At 50.8% G+C, this 14529-nt stretch overlaps 1 protein-coding gene across 1 annotated transcript in view; it reads left to right on the top strand.

Annotated features, from left to right (window-relative positions):
* The window catches only part of LOC132317157 (hydrocephalus-inducing protein homolog), a 53275-nt gene extending 38989 nt beyond the window's left edge, over positions 1 to 14286 (top strand). The window contains exons 18-23 of the mRNA XM_059818238.1: positions 4596 to 4834; positions 9205 to 9460; positions 11445 to 11588; positions 12999 to 13142; positions 13998 to 14199; positions 14252 to 14286. Coding sequence (XP_059674221.1) covers positions 4596 to 4834; positions 9205 to 9460; positions 11445 to 11588; positions 12999 to 13142; positions 13998 to 14199; positions 14252 to 14286 — 1020 coding nt within the window. The remainder of the gene's footprint in view (positions 1 to 4595; positions 4835 to 9204; positions 9461 to 11444; positions 11589 to 12998; positions 13143 to 13997; positions 14200 to 14251) is intronic.
* The last annotated feature ends 243 nt before the right edge of the window (positions 14287 to 14529 follow it).

Consider the following 14529-nt stretch of genomic DNA (forward strand, 5'->3'; position numbering starts at 1 on the left):
TTCCCTGGCAGGGGGAGCGGGGCTGATGCAGGCGGGAAGGGCTCGGGTGCTGAGGCTGGGTGGGATGTGCTCCCCACTGGAGGGGGGATGGAGGCAGGAAAACAGGGTTTGGAGGGGGTTTGTGCTTCTCTGTGCTAGGTGGGTTGAAGTTCTGGGGCTGGTTAACCCAGGCTGAATTTCCCTCTTGCTGCTTTTGCAGCTTGTTCGCTCCAGTTTCTGTGCCCCGGAGCATAAACATAACCTCAAAGTGGGGGATTCCCAGGGCAGCTTTCTTTGGCTCCACAAAGAAAATCTGCTTTCCATCTCTGCAGAGAGCAAGCCACCTCGGATGGGTGGTACTGGTGTATAAATGATGGGGTTTGCATGCTTGTACCCAAGACTGACCTTCAGAGCTCCGTTTAGGTCCTGCCATCGGGGTGTGATGCCTTCCCTCCCTCCCCTGGGCAGCTTGCAGTGCACCCAGGGAGCTTGCAGGGGTATATCTGCCTCTCCATTGCCTCAGTGCCCTAACTTATGGGACTGGGCAATAAATCCTATCCTGCTTCCCAGCGATCTCTGCAAATACTGTGCTAATCAATAACTGGAATGGTAATATGAGGTGGTTCAGGGATGGTTTCTTTCCCTGCAGCAAAGATGGCCTCTGCTGTTCCATAGCCCCTCTGCTGACTCCCCAGCATGGAGTTACCCCATGGTGAGCATCTCAGCTTCTCAGGATAGCTGCTGCTATCCTGGAGATGTTCAAGGAGGCAGGTGCTGGGAACCTGCTGGATCAGCTGTTTCAGCAAGGGCTCTTCAGACCCTTGGGGACGGTGATGCTGAGCCTGCCTGATGGGAGCAGCACCGCGGCAGGCGAGATGTGCTCCAGCTCCTCCCTTGCCCTCAGCAGCTGCCTCCATTGGTGCTGTTTTGTTGCCTCGGTTGAAGTTTTGCCCTTTGCTGCTGCCTTAGGCTGCCTGGCAGTTTATTGATGGGAAGAAGAGGGGACTGAATAATTTTGGAGATAAAATTTGAGATGCAGTCGGGTGTCAGGGTGACCTGCACATGTAGCTCTGAGAGCAGAACTGGCTCCGGCTGTCCCTTAGCCTAGCTGGTGGGTGACCTGGGCATCCTTCATTCATTTGCGCCCCTGAACCCAAGTCTTGTGTTCTCGAAGATGCCAAAGCTGCTGCTTTGATTTCCTGCTTGGAGACTGCCGCAGGACAGCGAGCTGGGATTTCCCTGTTTCCCGTTTGATGGCTAATCTCAAAACCCTGGCTCTTTGCAGTTAGGCTTCTGGATCACGGTCCCCACTCGAAAGAAAGAGCTCTTGATTGAAATTTTCAGAGCAGTGTTGGATCAGCAACATTACAGCATGCTGACTGGCAGCTCAACAAACTGAATGAGATTAGATTAAGGGGCAGCAACAGGGCAAATAAAAGGCTGGTGTCTTGTTCAAAGCAGAAAAGGAAAATGCTGTAATGCAGATGGCCATGGTGGTATCCTTAACCACCACATGCAAATTGCTGTTCCTGTCAAGTCAAGCTTTCTTCTTGCTTTATGGGAGAAAAGAGCATTATCTGAGCAAGCTGAGATGTTTTTTGTGGATAACTTCACTTTGGGATAGAGACTTAAGGAATTACCTGGAGTACTCCTCATCGTGCACAGGCTTCCCCGTACCCCTCTTGTGTCTGTCGGATGAGTTGTGGGGAGCAGCACTGAGCATCTCTGCCACCAGAAGGAAGGAAATAAAAAACCCCTCCAAAGCTGTGCCGTGAGATGGGGCTTTTTGGGTTTGTAGTGGAGTGTAGGGACTTCATACCCTAGTCCTTGGTTGGCTTATCCCTGCTTGCCGGGGTAGCTGCAGGGCTGTGACCCTTGGGGCCAGCGTGTCATCCCGTGCTCACCCACTGAATCCTGTGTCTGTCTGACGTACCTTTCCTTGTCAGATTGCTTTCCCAGCTGCCAGGCAGCCCTGTTAGAGCATCCTGTGGATCCCGCAAGGGGAGGGTTTGCCTTTTTTGTGGTAAAAAAGACTGGAGGAATAGGTCAACATGAAGGAGCTGCTGCAGCTTAGCTGGGGGCTGATGCGACCTGCTGAAAAAAGCAGCCATTTCTCCTCCTTGCTGTCGCTGTCATCTTCTTTTCCTGTTTCCCTAAGTGTCTGATTTTTGCTGTATTGACAAGTGCAAAAGAGTTGTATTGATTAATGGAAGTGTTTGCTTTCCCTGCAGAAAGGCAGAGAGAAAAAAGCATCTTTCTTTGATCATTTCCTACTTGTTTGTTGTCACTCTGTCTCCTCAGGCATCTTTTATTTGGCTACCAAGAATGACATGTCTCAGCATCACAGAAGGCAGCTGCGTATCACACCTGTGTGATCAGGAAGGAAAAGACAAGGCCTAGGGTGCAATTTTTGTTCATCATCAGCAGCTTTCTTCTGCCTGCATAACCACCGCGCTGGGTGTGTTGTGTGCTACCGCAGGGAGGCAAATGGTGTTTTCCTGGTGCCTTGTAATGAGGGAGGAGAGAGGAAAGCTTTCTTGGGACTTCCCCTTGTAGTGACGGTGCTCTGTTTCCTAATTTTGGGCTCCTGTCTCCTTTGACGGGATCCTTGACCTCCCTAATCCAGAGCCCTGTGCTCCTGATGGAGCTCACTGCCGCGTGGTCTCCAGCAGCGGTCATCCAGCCAGATGTGTTGTCGTCTTCAGGAGAGCACCTGGGGAGCAGATCCCCTTCCACCTTCCCAGGGATGAGCTGCCCTCAGATTCAACTGGAGCTGATGTTGTAGAAGAGACCATGTTTTGTTTATTTAAAAAAAAAAAAAAGAAGCTGCACCTGTTTATCTTCTCACTGGGATTCCCTGGAGAGAATCAAGTGATTTTCAGGCAGCATATAAAGAGTTTTGGTCAAACTCGGTGTAAGCAAGGAGAGAACATGCAGTTCCCATTCCCATATTTGCTTCTCTCCTCATTTAGTGCAGGTTTTGTTTCATTTCCTGATTTCATTGCATATTATCTCAAGCTTTTGATGACATTCCCTTTATTAAAGAAATGGTCATATGGAGAGACAGCAGAACAGGGAGATAAACTTCAAAACAGTGCCGATAAAGAGATGCTGTTTTAATGATTCTGTTTTTTGTTCTTGCTGATGTGCAATTTTGTTGTTATCTGAGCAATTTGTGCGGGCTGTGGGGAGGGAAGGCTTTGAAGAGCCTGGAACTGAGTTTATTAGTTTTGCCAGTGCCTGGAATAATTTTGATGCCTTTGGCATGGTCCATCCTGGGATGCAGGCATGCAGACCTGACCTGCAGTCAGCCTAAGGAGTTTTCATAGCTGGGGCACCTCCCCACGCTGCCGGGACCCTGAATGCTCAGCAAGTTACTGCTTCCCTGTCCTCCCGCTAGTCTTACCCTTGTTAGCAGAGGTCGTTTTGGGGGGGTTATTTAAAATGCTTTCCATGACTTTGAAGTGCTGCTTGGTTTTCTGGTGTTCTTCTCCCTTGGGCTGTCTGGTGTCCTGTTAGAGCTCAGTGCCACCAGGCTGACAGATGGAAACTCAAGCTGACTTCACCTGGATCAGGCACTTGGATCATGTCAGGCCTCCAAGCTCATCATTGCTTTTCATTAAAAAAAGAAGAAAAAAGCCTTTTCTCTTAGAATACTGAGGTGTTTTGGGTGAGTAGTGCCTGTTGTCCCAAACACAGCACTGAACTGTGGGGTGTGTGTGCCACTAACACTGTGATGGACGCTTTGAAGCCGTACATCTACATCCCAGTGCATTTCATGCTGGCCGGGGAACATTGCATGCATTTCTCTTTGTCCGCTGCAAGCTTGCTCCCTGCGACTGTGCTTTTAAATGGACCGGGGGTCCAGCCCCCTCATTGCCCCATCTGTAGTGCAAGGTGCATGAGAAACCAGAGGAAGAGAATGCTTGGGAAGCCCGGGCCATGCCCACAGGGCATGTCTTGCTCTTTCTTTCTGCTTAGTTCTTTACTGCCCTGCTGTAAACACTTAACAGCTGAAGTGTTTCAAAGCCAAGGACAGTGGGACACCTCGCTGCAGCTGGTGATCAGTGGGGACCGAGTGCTTCAGTCCTTCAGGGGCTGTTGAGAAGCACTGCCTAACTCTTGGGAGAGACGACTTTGGTGTTGGGGTTTTGATCAACCAGTTTTGCAGAGTTATTCTTCAGGCTTTCAGCAGTATCCCCCAGGCACGTGGCTGCCACGGTGGGATTTGAGCAGTCCTGGCTTCCTCTGGCCTTGAGCCTTCATGCAAACCCGGCCACCATTGTTGGGAAGCCAGGAGAGAGAAAGTAGCTTCCCTTGGTGTGCACTCCGAACGAGAGACCAAAAGAGGAGCGGGAATAACAGTCTCCTGAGGATGAGCATCTCTTGGGTCGGGCAAAACGGGGTTAATGAAGTGAGTCTGTTAAAGGAGGGTAAACTACAGGTTGTAAAAGCTCCTGCAGAGTTGCTGTTTGCAGACACCGTAGCTTAGATTTAGGGAAATGAAGCCTTTCTGGTTTTTACCCTCATATCTTTAGTCCTTCCTTTTCCTGCACCCTACAAGAGACCAGGGTCCATGGCTTCCATGCTAAGTTAGTGTTTGGCTTGTCTTGCAGGCTGGCAAACGCTCGCGCTGGAGGATTGAACCCAGTAAAGGAGTGATCCCCCCCGAGACGGAGGTGTCTGTAACCATCATCGCAAACTTGGACGACACGGAGAAATTCAGGGACGAGGTGAACCTGTTCATAGAGAACAGCCGTTCCTATGTCATCCCCGTCCGGGCTGTCGGCATTGGCACCACCATTGTCACCGACAAACCCTTTGGTCCGGAGCTCAACTTGGGACGCCACTTCAGGTAGGATACATCTCAGCTCCCGCTTCTGCCGTGGGCTCAGCCAGGAGGAGTTTTGCTGTAGTCCTTCAGGCTAGTTCTCCTTCCGTGCTCAAGGTCCTGGCTCTGTTTCACTGAAGCCACAGGAATTCCTTTAGAAGCATTTTGTGGCCATTTGAAAGATGTTAGATGCCCTCAAAAGCCACCAAAATGGACACCAGTTGCTACATTGTCACTGAATTGCCCTTACTTCTAATACCTTTATTTCCTCACTTCATCAGATAAAAATACAGAGGAAAACCAGCAGGTCCCATAAGCCTCCTGCTGGAAAACACTACATCACGAGTATAAACATATTTCCCTTTGCAGTAACATGGCTTGCTTTTTCACTCACAATGGAGTATCGTCTTGCAACAGCGGAAAACCATGGAGGTAACTTGTTAGCAACTCCTCGAGTAAAGTGATGGTGCTGCTTTATTTCCCCTCTGCCGGGAGTCCTGGAGGAGCAGCAGAATTTGTCTTTGCCCTGTATCATCCCTCAGTTCACTCGTCTTCCCTGGCTCCCCTGCCAGGCTGCTCTTTATTAGACGTAGTTGCTCTTTCCTGGTTTCTCCTGCCTGCTTTCCTCCCTGTCTCCTCCGTCAACGCCGCAGCAGCAGCCCGGGGCACGGGCAAGCGAGGGTGGCTGCAGGCCCAGCTCTGAAAGGGAGAGGAGGAGAGGTCTGCTGAGGTTGGGCGGGATAAATTGAGAGTATTCATTGAAAGAGCTTGGCTCGGAGGAGGGGATTTGTTGATGCTACCGTGTGTGTCTGAAACCAGGCACGTCCTTCTAAACAGGGGAGGGAAATAAGCCTTTGCAAAGTGCTGCTTGCCTTGTGTTGGAGACCTTTTGGGGCGAGAGGCATCATCTTCTCGAGGTGCCTGTTGCTTTCCCTGGCCGCAAAGAGGGTCCACAGTGCTCCGATACCTACATTTTTGGTTAGAAAGAGCAGGTTAATCCTACCTTAAGCATTTAGGATAGATTTTTAGCAACTTAAATATGCATCCACAAGCCATCCACATCAGCAGGGATGTTGCAGGGAGGTTGGTGCTTGCCCAGCGTGTCCTGTGCTCTGTGCAGCCACAGATTGGCTACACAACACAGGGGACAATGTTGGGGTGGCTCATGTCATTGTGCTCTGCCCCCCTTCACCCGCAGGCTCTGTTTGGAGTTGTTGCCGTTGGTGTCGGCTGCAGAACTGCCACCGAGTGAGCTGTGGTGGGACCCCAGTAACATCTCCGATGAGTTGGGCTTTCCCAGTGTTGTGGTTTAAGCCCAGCCGGACTAATCACCACACAGCTGCTCACTCACTCCCCTTCCTCAGCTGGACTCTCTTTACTGAGAGAGTAGTGAAACATTGGAATAGGCTGCCCAGGGAGGTGGTAGAGTCACCCTCCCTGGAGATATTCAAGGAGCGTGTGGATGTGGCATTGTGGCATGTAGCTTGATGGACGTGGTGCTGTGTGGTGTTGGGTGGGTTGTGGCTTGTTGTTGTGTGGTGGGTTTTGGTGGTTTTTTTTTTGTTTGTCTTTTTTTTTTTTTCCCCCAGGTTGGACTTGATGATCTTACAGGTCTTTTCCAACCGTAGTGATTCTGTGATTCTGTGACAGGAGAGAGAAAATATGAGGAAAAGGCTCGTAGGTCGAGATAAGGACATAGGGAGATCACTCACCAATTACCATCATGGGCAAAACAGACTCAACTTGGGGAAATTAGTTTAATTTATTACAAATCAAAACCAGAGTAGGATAATGAGAAGTAAAAGCAAATCTTAAAAAAACCCAACACCTTCCCCCCACCCCTCCCTTCTTCCTGGGCTCAACTTCACTCCCGATTTTTCTACCTCTCCCCCCGAGCGGCGCAGGGGGACGGGGAATAGGGGTTGCAGTCAGTTCATCACACACTGTTTCTGCCGCTCCTTCCTCCTCACACTCTTCCCCTGCTCCAGCGTGGGGTCCCTCCCACAGGAGACAGTTCTCCACGAACTTCTCCAACGTGGGTTCTTCCCACGGGCTGCAGTTCTTCACGAACTGCTCCAGCATGGGTCCGTTCCACGGGGTGCAGTCCTTCAGGAACAGACTGCTCCAGCGTGGGTCCCCCGCGGGATCGCAAGTCCTGCCAGCAAACCTGCTCCAGCGTGGGCTCCTCTCTCCACGGCTCCACAGGTCCTGCCAGGAGCCTGCTCCAGCATGGGCTTCCCACAGGATCACAGCCTCCTTCGGGCATCCACCTGCTCCAGCGTGGGGTCCTCCACGGGCTGCAGGTGGATATCTGCTCCACCGTGGATCTCCATGGGCTGCAGGGGGACAACCTGCTTCACCATGGTCTTCACCATGGGCTGCAGGGGAATCTCTGCTCCGGCGCCTGGAGCCTCTCCTCCCCCTCCTTCTTCACTGACCTTGGGGTCTGCAGAGTTGTTTCTCTCACATATTCTCACTCCTCTCTTCTCCGGCTGCCGCTTCCCGTTTTTTCCCCCTTCTTAAATATGTTATCACAGAGCCGCTACCACTGTTGCTGATAAGCTCAGCCTTAGCCAGTGGCAGATCTGTCTTGAAGTCGGCTGGCATTGGCTCTATCAGACATAGGAGAAGCTTCTAGCAGCTTCTCACAGAAGCCACCCCTGTAGCCCCCCCTGCTACCAAAGCACTGCCACGCAAACCCAATACACCCAGAGCCACAAATTCTGCATCTCCCCAGAGCTGCTCCGAGCTTTCATCCGTTGCTCTCCACAACACACACCATTTCATATTAAACTTGTAAACCTCGTTATTTTTTTTTTAACAGTCTGTTTCACAGACTTGTTTGTTCTATAGTATATGCTTGTGTGTTTGTATTTAGCTGCTTATGGCAGACATGCATTTTGTAAGCCACATGTTCTGTACCTTTCAAAAAGACAATAACTGTTCCAGGAACTCTTCATTTCCTGGTCATGCTCAGCTTTATAGAGGGTAAAATAATGACTCCAGACTAGCCTGCGGTTAGTGTTTCTTTACCTGAAGGAATCAATTTCCATTGAATATTCATCTGGCTTTATATCTAGCTCTAGTTCTTCATCTCTGGTTGTCGCTCCGTTCCCTCAGCAGCTAGAGCTGGTCTTGCTGCCGTGTTCGTATTGGGAAAACTTCTGTTGATCCTGTGTTCTCAGAGTGCATTTATCTCCCTAAACTACAAACCCAGCTGCACTGTTGAGGCAAAGGGCGATATGTTGGGGGCGATGAGGGTTGGCTGCTCTCTAAGGGATGGGGGGATGAGGGGGATCCCACCAGTGAGGCAGGTGGTGCCCGGATCACCAGATGAGTCTATATACCCTGCAGCCTCCCCAGTAGCATCTTTGGAGGAAGCCACCTGAGGCAGCAGCTCCCAAGGGGAAGGTGAAATGGCAGCGAAGCTGTTCCTCCCTCCACTTGCAGCCAGGCCAGGCCAGCTCAGTGTCTGATGCAGCGAGACCTGCAGGAAGCCCCTTGGAAAAATACTCTGATTATTAAGCCCCAAAGGCTGTTGATGCTCTGTTTGCAGCAACTGAGATGATGTTTGTGTTGGGTCTGGCTGAGATGGAGTTCATTTTCCCCGCAGCAGCCCTCATAGTGCTGTGCTTTGTATTGGTAGCTGGAAGGTGTCGATAAGGCACCAGTGTTTTGGGTACTGCTGAGCAGTGCTCGCACAGCACCAGGGCTGTCTCTCCAACATTCCCCCCTCACCGCTAGGCTGGGGGTGGGCAAGATCTTGGGAGGGGTCATAGCCAGGACAGCTGACCCAAACTGCCCAAAGGGGTATTCCATAGCATATGACGTCTGCTCAGCAATAAAAGCTAAGAGAAGAAGGCGGAAGGGGGGGCATTCGTTATTACGACGTGCGTCTTCTGGAGCAACCGCTAAGCGTACTGAAGCCCTGCTTCCCGGGAAGTGGCTGGACATCGCCTGCTGATGGGAAGCAGAGAATAAATCTTTTCTTTTCCTTTGCTTCTGTGCGCGGCCTTTGCTTTTGCCGTATTAAACTGCCTTTCTCGTGACCCACGAGTTTTTTTCCATCTTATTTTCTCCCCGCCCTGTCCTGCTGAGGAGGGGAGTGATTGAGCGGCTTGGTGGGCACCTGGCGTCCAGCCGAGGTCAACCCACCACAATGTTCTTCACGAAGCTTTTCCCTGCTGTGCACAACCAGAGCAGCTGCTGGATGGTGATAAACTTCGGGGCAGCCAAGGTCTGGCTCTTGCTGTAGCTTTGAGCTAGGTCAGCCTTTTGGGAGGTGCCTTTATTGCTGAGTGTGCAGTTGGATAATGCCTTCAGGGTACTGAAGTTGGGTGATTGCTGGGAAATGGCAGCTCCCGTGACATTTTCCATCTCTGCTTCTCTTCTAGCCTGGATCCCTGCTGCTACCACTTCAAGATGACGAATAAAGGGCGACGCACCCAATACCTGTATTGGACAACAGAAGGTTTCAGCCCATTTCACCGGCATCGTCGTCTCCCTGCCATTGGTGCCACCAAGGGCAAAGATTCCGCCCAGAACCCCAAACCTGCCTGCCCCGTGTTTAAGCTTCGGCCTCTGAGGATGGAGCTGATGCCGGGCAAGACTGTGGAGATGACGCTGGAAGGCTTCTCCAGCACTCCGCAGGTGAGGTCCCCCATGAGGGCTGAGCCTTTCCCATCAGATCACGTCCACTGGGAGTTCTTTTGCAGCCCCTTGACATTTGCCTGCGAAAATGAGCAAGAGCTTTCCAGAAACTGTTTTAATGCCACAAGTTACGATGGGAGCACCAGTTGCTTTTCTTGCTGGCCACCATCAGTTGCTAAGGCTTTTTTGTGTTTCTAGAACTACCATAAACCCAACTTGCTGACACCAAAATGGGGGCTGAAGGAAGTATTGCTACTTCAGGGGCCAAGGGCAGCTTATAAGGTGTCGTGTGCTGGGGCAGAAAGGAAGGGCAGGGCAAATAAGTTCTACTTACACTAGGGGCACAGGCAGAAAGTAGATTAAAAAATGCAAGGTCATCTATCTGGGGGAAGCAGTGAGCAAAACAAACCACCTGTGAAGGGAGGGAGTGTCTGGGAGCAGCATCATTTTTCCTCTGTAGACAAACGTAAGCAGAGGGCTTGTCTAGCACTGAGTCCTGGAGGAAAAAAAAACGAACAGGGTGTGTCAGCTCTAATGATCATTCCCCATGTGGGAGCCTGTTCCCAGGGACCTTTATAATTGGCAGCTTGACTTTTGTCAGTATTTCCATAACAGCTCGCCCCAGTCTCTCAGCCAGCCCCGGTGTCCCAAGGGCAGCCAGGTCTTGCAGCACCCTTGGATGGCAGCTGAGAGGGGGGGGATTTCAGCAGGGTCACTGGGCGTTCTCCCTGGACCCTTCTTTCCAGGGGGAATCCAACTCTGCAGAGAAACTGCCAGCTACCCCTGGTGTGCATTCCCTGGCTCCAGGACCACTGGGCACAGATGTTTAAGCAACTATGGACTAAATCTGCATTAAGCTCCTGCTGATACCAGTGCTTTGAAAGGTTTTTTAAAGGGTTGCCCCAGTGGCAGCTTGAGGAAGACTTGATTACTCACTCAATTGACTGTGATGGGATTGTCCCTGTGCAGTTCTGAGCCCAAAGGTTTTGCTGAAGAGGGAAAAAGGTACTGGAAAGGAAACAAAGTGATCAGGGCACTGGTGAGGGTGTCTTGCCTGGAAAGGCCAAAGGGGATCTGTGAGCTCAGCTGTGGCTGCCTGGCTCATGCAGTCAAAGCCCAGACCCTGGGAGTGGGCTTTCCACCTTACTTGGGTCTTGGGAACTTAATTTTCTTCAGGTTGGTCAGAAGCCCAACTGCCTGCACTGCCTGTGCAACACAGATGATTTTGGAGGCTGTAGACTCCGAGGAGTTGTTGGGTTGTGGTGTTGTACCAGAGGGAAGAATGAGAAATGACAGGAGGAATTTGGGAAAGTGAAACCATGAGAAATCAGGAAAAAGTCTTGAACATAAGAGCATCCAGCTTCAGCAGAGGGTTTTTGTGTGGAGTGCAAGACATCTCTTTCCTAGGGAGATTTCTTTTCAAAGCAGCTCTAGAAGGGCACAGTACATCCTAGGAATGAGTGATCCCCTCTTTACCTGAAGGCAGGCTGGCTATTTGGGTTTTTGCCATGTATCCTTTCCACTAAGCTTCCAAGGGAGGGTTTGCTGCCATTGGCCCTTCTACCACTTGTTTCCCTTAATATAGTTATATATTTTTTTAATCAGTTCCTACAGCTTTTTGTAAGGATTATGCTTAGCGATGGGGCACATCAAAACAAGCATCATTTGGGGCAGGGATTATTACGATTGTAGACAGCACGTGACTCAAGTGCCTTTTGTGGATGTTGGGGTGTAGCGGTATGGATGTTTGAGTGCAGCATAAATAGGGTGTAGCATAGAAAGAGAGAGGGCTGTTGAGGAGACGAGTGACTGTCACTTTAGGGCAGTAATACCTGTTGATGGTTGATGGCCAAGATCCCATGGCACAGTTTTTATCCAGGCTATCAAAATCCTTTATGTCCACGGTCGGGTGGCTAGCAAATGCGGGGTGTTTTCTGGACGCCCTGCTAGCACCCGCTGGGTGACGTGTGACTCTTGCATGCAGGTGGTGAAGGAGCGGCTGCTGTGTCACGCCATGGTGGGGAGCAAGGCAGGGAAGGCTCAGATCATGCAAGTGGACGTCACCTGTGAGTTCGTTGCTCCCATTCTGCAAATATCCTGCAGAGAAATCACTTTCCGGGTGGAGAAGGTAAGTCTTTGGATTGCATGCTGGCATTGAATAGCTTGGCTGATGACTGAGAGCCCGTGGGGTGTGTGTGCTTGTGTTCAAAGGGGGAAGTTAAATATCTTGTCCGAGTCCTCAGGGCTTTGACTATTGATTTGAGCAGGACCAAGTTTTTGCCATTAACACCGAGATCATTATTTCGTTCCTCTGAGCTTGGGGACAGTCTCACCAGCCGTATTCGGCCTTTCTTGATGTGGATACAGAATTGAGCTGCTGAGCCAAGGGCACAGGGTGAGACGTGTGGGACCCACGAGAACAGCGTGGGCTTTGCGCAGCCCCCTCGTGTGCTGGGGCTGCGGGTGGGAGAGCAGAGAGCTGCAGCTGAGCAATGCTAAACCCCCTCCTCACCCCTCCTGAGGTGCTTTGTAAAGTAAGTGAGGACGTTTTCAGGGATGGGACTGGTTTTTAACTTCACTGATGTAAAACTGAGATTACAGCTGCTCTGCTGAAGGGGGATCGTGGCCACTTCTAGAGAGACACCAGTTTCTGTACTCAGTATAAAGGGAGGTTTTTGAGGATCCTCCTTCAAGGCACGGTGAAGTCTGAACACTGATCCTGTAGGGGAGCTGAGAAAAACTGAGAGAGCTGTCAGCTCCTCAGGCTGATGAGGGAAAACTGTCATCTCTTGTCTCTCTTTGCCTTCTCTGCTCTTCATATGCTCTTTGCATTTCCCCAAGCCTCACTTTCTTCAAAGGACCCGCAGATGTCCTTCAGCTGCAGTGATGGTAATATCAACACAAAGCAGGAGCCCTCTAGTCTCTGGATCCTGACTCCTGCATCATCTTTCTCTCTCCCGTGAGGTGTCTGAAAAAGAGAAGATACTTCATTATTTAGTTTCTGTGTTTTCAGGTCTCTCCTCTGGTTCCCAGGCTTCCAGAGAAGCACAAAATCCTGTGAGCAGGGAGTTCAGGTTTAATTAGAAGCTTTTCAGCTCTGCCTGATGTCTGCCTGTGGTCTGCTTGATGCCACACGCTCTGATTTATCGAGTACTACGAAGCTGCAGCTGATTGATGTCAATACACCCCAAAGTAGTTTCCCAAAGCCTGTCTAGTTTATATAAACCACGCAGAGACAAAAGCTCTGGGTTCACGTTCTCTTTTGATCTTGTTCAAGCAGCTGCCTCCTCTCGGGGTCCTATCCCCCCATCTGTACGTGAGACTGTTTCCCTGTCCCCCGGGGGATGCTCTAGTTTCTAAAGACGAAAAGCATCTGATCTACTTCAAGGAAACCTTTCTAGAAGGGTAGAAGTGAATAAAAATAGTAAATAGAGATGTATGCTCTTTTGGGGTTGAAAACCTTGAAATGCATCAGAGAGGGGAAGGAGGTCCGTGGCCGCTTCAGGTTGCTTTTTTTCCTTGTCTCCTGTTTCTGTAGCAACCCAGTGATGTCCTAACTCTTCAGTACCAGCCTCTTTCATTAAAAAACATGTCCTCCCTGCCACTCAGCGTTGTCCTGGCCTTGGAGCAACCCTTCGTGATCTGCGATGCGGACCGGCAGCCCCTCCCCGCAGATGTTCAGGTGAGCAGCCGTGGACCTTCCTGCTGGTGGGGTTTGAAGAGGGAGGAGAGTGGTGGTGCATTTCTGTTGGGAGGTCCTCTGGTAGAGAGGTTTATTCTTTAGAATCAGCAGTAGACTGGCCTGAACTAAATTAGATTTGAAACGAGTTGCTGAAGGAAACGAAATATCATCTGAATTGGGGAAATGCGTCCTGGCTCTAAGCCATGAGGAGAGGGGAGCGTGCAACTAGGTCTGGGCACGCCATGTAGTAAAGGTGTCTCCTGGAAACCATCCTAGCTCTCCAGCAGCCATCCTTGGATAACCTCAAGAGCAGCTTGCTCCCTTCAAGGGCAGCCCTGCTTTCAGGAAGGCTGAGGATGCTCCTCCAGCTGCTCCCTGGCACCTGCCCCATTGTTGGTGGAAGGTGTTGGGTATGGACTCTGCTAAACGTGTTGTGGTAGGCACGGCCACCATTTCTGTGCCGTGCCAGTGACTAGCACCTGCAAGGGTGAGGCTGCAATGCCGTTGCGCTTGTGCTGTGAGGAAAAAGATGTTCCTCTAGAGTTGGGGCAAAAGGCCCGGGCTTGCGAGAGTGCTGGTTTGGTTATGTATTTAGCGTATAGCTTCTGTGGGTCCAGAATTCAGGAGGACAATATTTCTTTCCCTCTTGTATGGATTCAGAGCCCAGAGGCATGAGCGTGAGATAGTCTCAGACCAGAGTGTTGTGGTGCTTGCGGGCAGGCGCACACTGTGAAGAAAAGGAAGGATGAACTGAGAAGGCCACGTTGGGGTCACACGTTGAATATTTACATTTTCATGCCGTCAGACCTTGGGACTTCATCACACTGGTGGTTAATACTCTTCATCTCCTTGCAGCCCATGAAGCTGGAGATAGGAGAGGAACTTCATCTCTCCATCAGATTTAACCCTGCTTATGAAGAGGGTTTGAATATCTGGGTAGCAGAGAAGGCTCTGAAGATACGCTTTCTCGAGCACCCTCAGGAGGAGCAGGTCACCGTTCGGGGAGAAGTCTACTTCCCCAACCTCCATTTCCCGACCATGGCCGTGGACTTTGGGTGCCTCTTGAATGACACCGAAGCTGTGCGTTATGTCAGGATGACAAACTGCAGCCCACTTCCTGTCCGGTACCACTGGTCCTTCCTGATGGACAGCCACGTGGACCAGATGAGGTATGTGCGCCTCTACCCTCTCCTTGAAGCTCTTCTTCCCAGTGTCCTGTTTGTACTTTGCAAAGACCAAGCTGTTTGCCTGGCATCCGACGAATTGCTTTCAACTTTCCCTTGTGGAAAGAACACCTACCAGCTGTGGTCAGGCTAGATGCGCAGGGAATAGGTGATCTCCACCAGTTTGATGCTGGGAAAGAGGCAGCATTCTCCAGGAAAGCTGG

Source organism: Gavia stellata, chromosome 5 (assembly GCF_030936135.1).
Source record: "Gavia stellata isolate bGavSte3 chromosome 5, bGavSte3.hap2, whole genome shotgun sequence".
Taxonomy (NCBI): domain Eukaryota; kingdom Metazoa; phylum Chordata; class Aves; order Gaviiformes; family Gaviidae; genus Gavia; species Gavia stellata.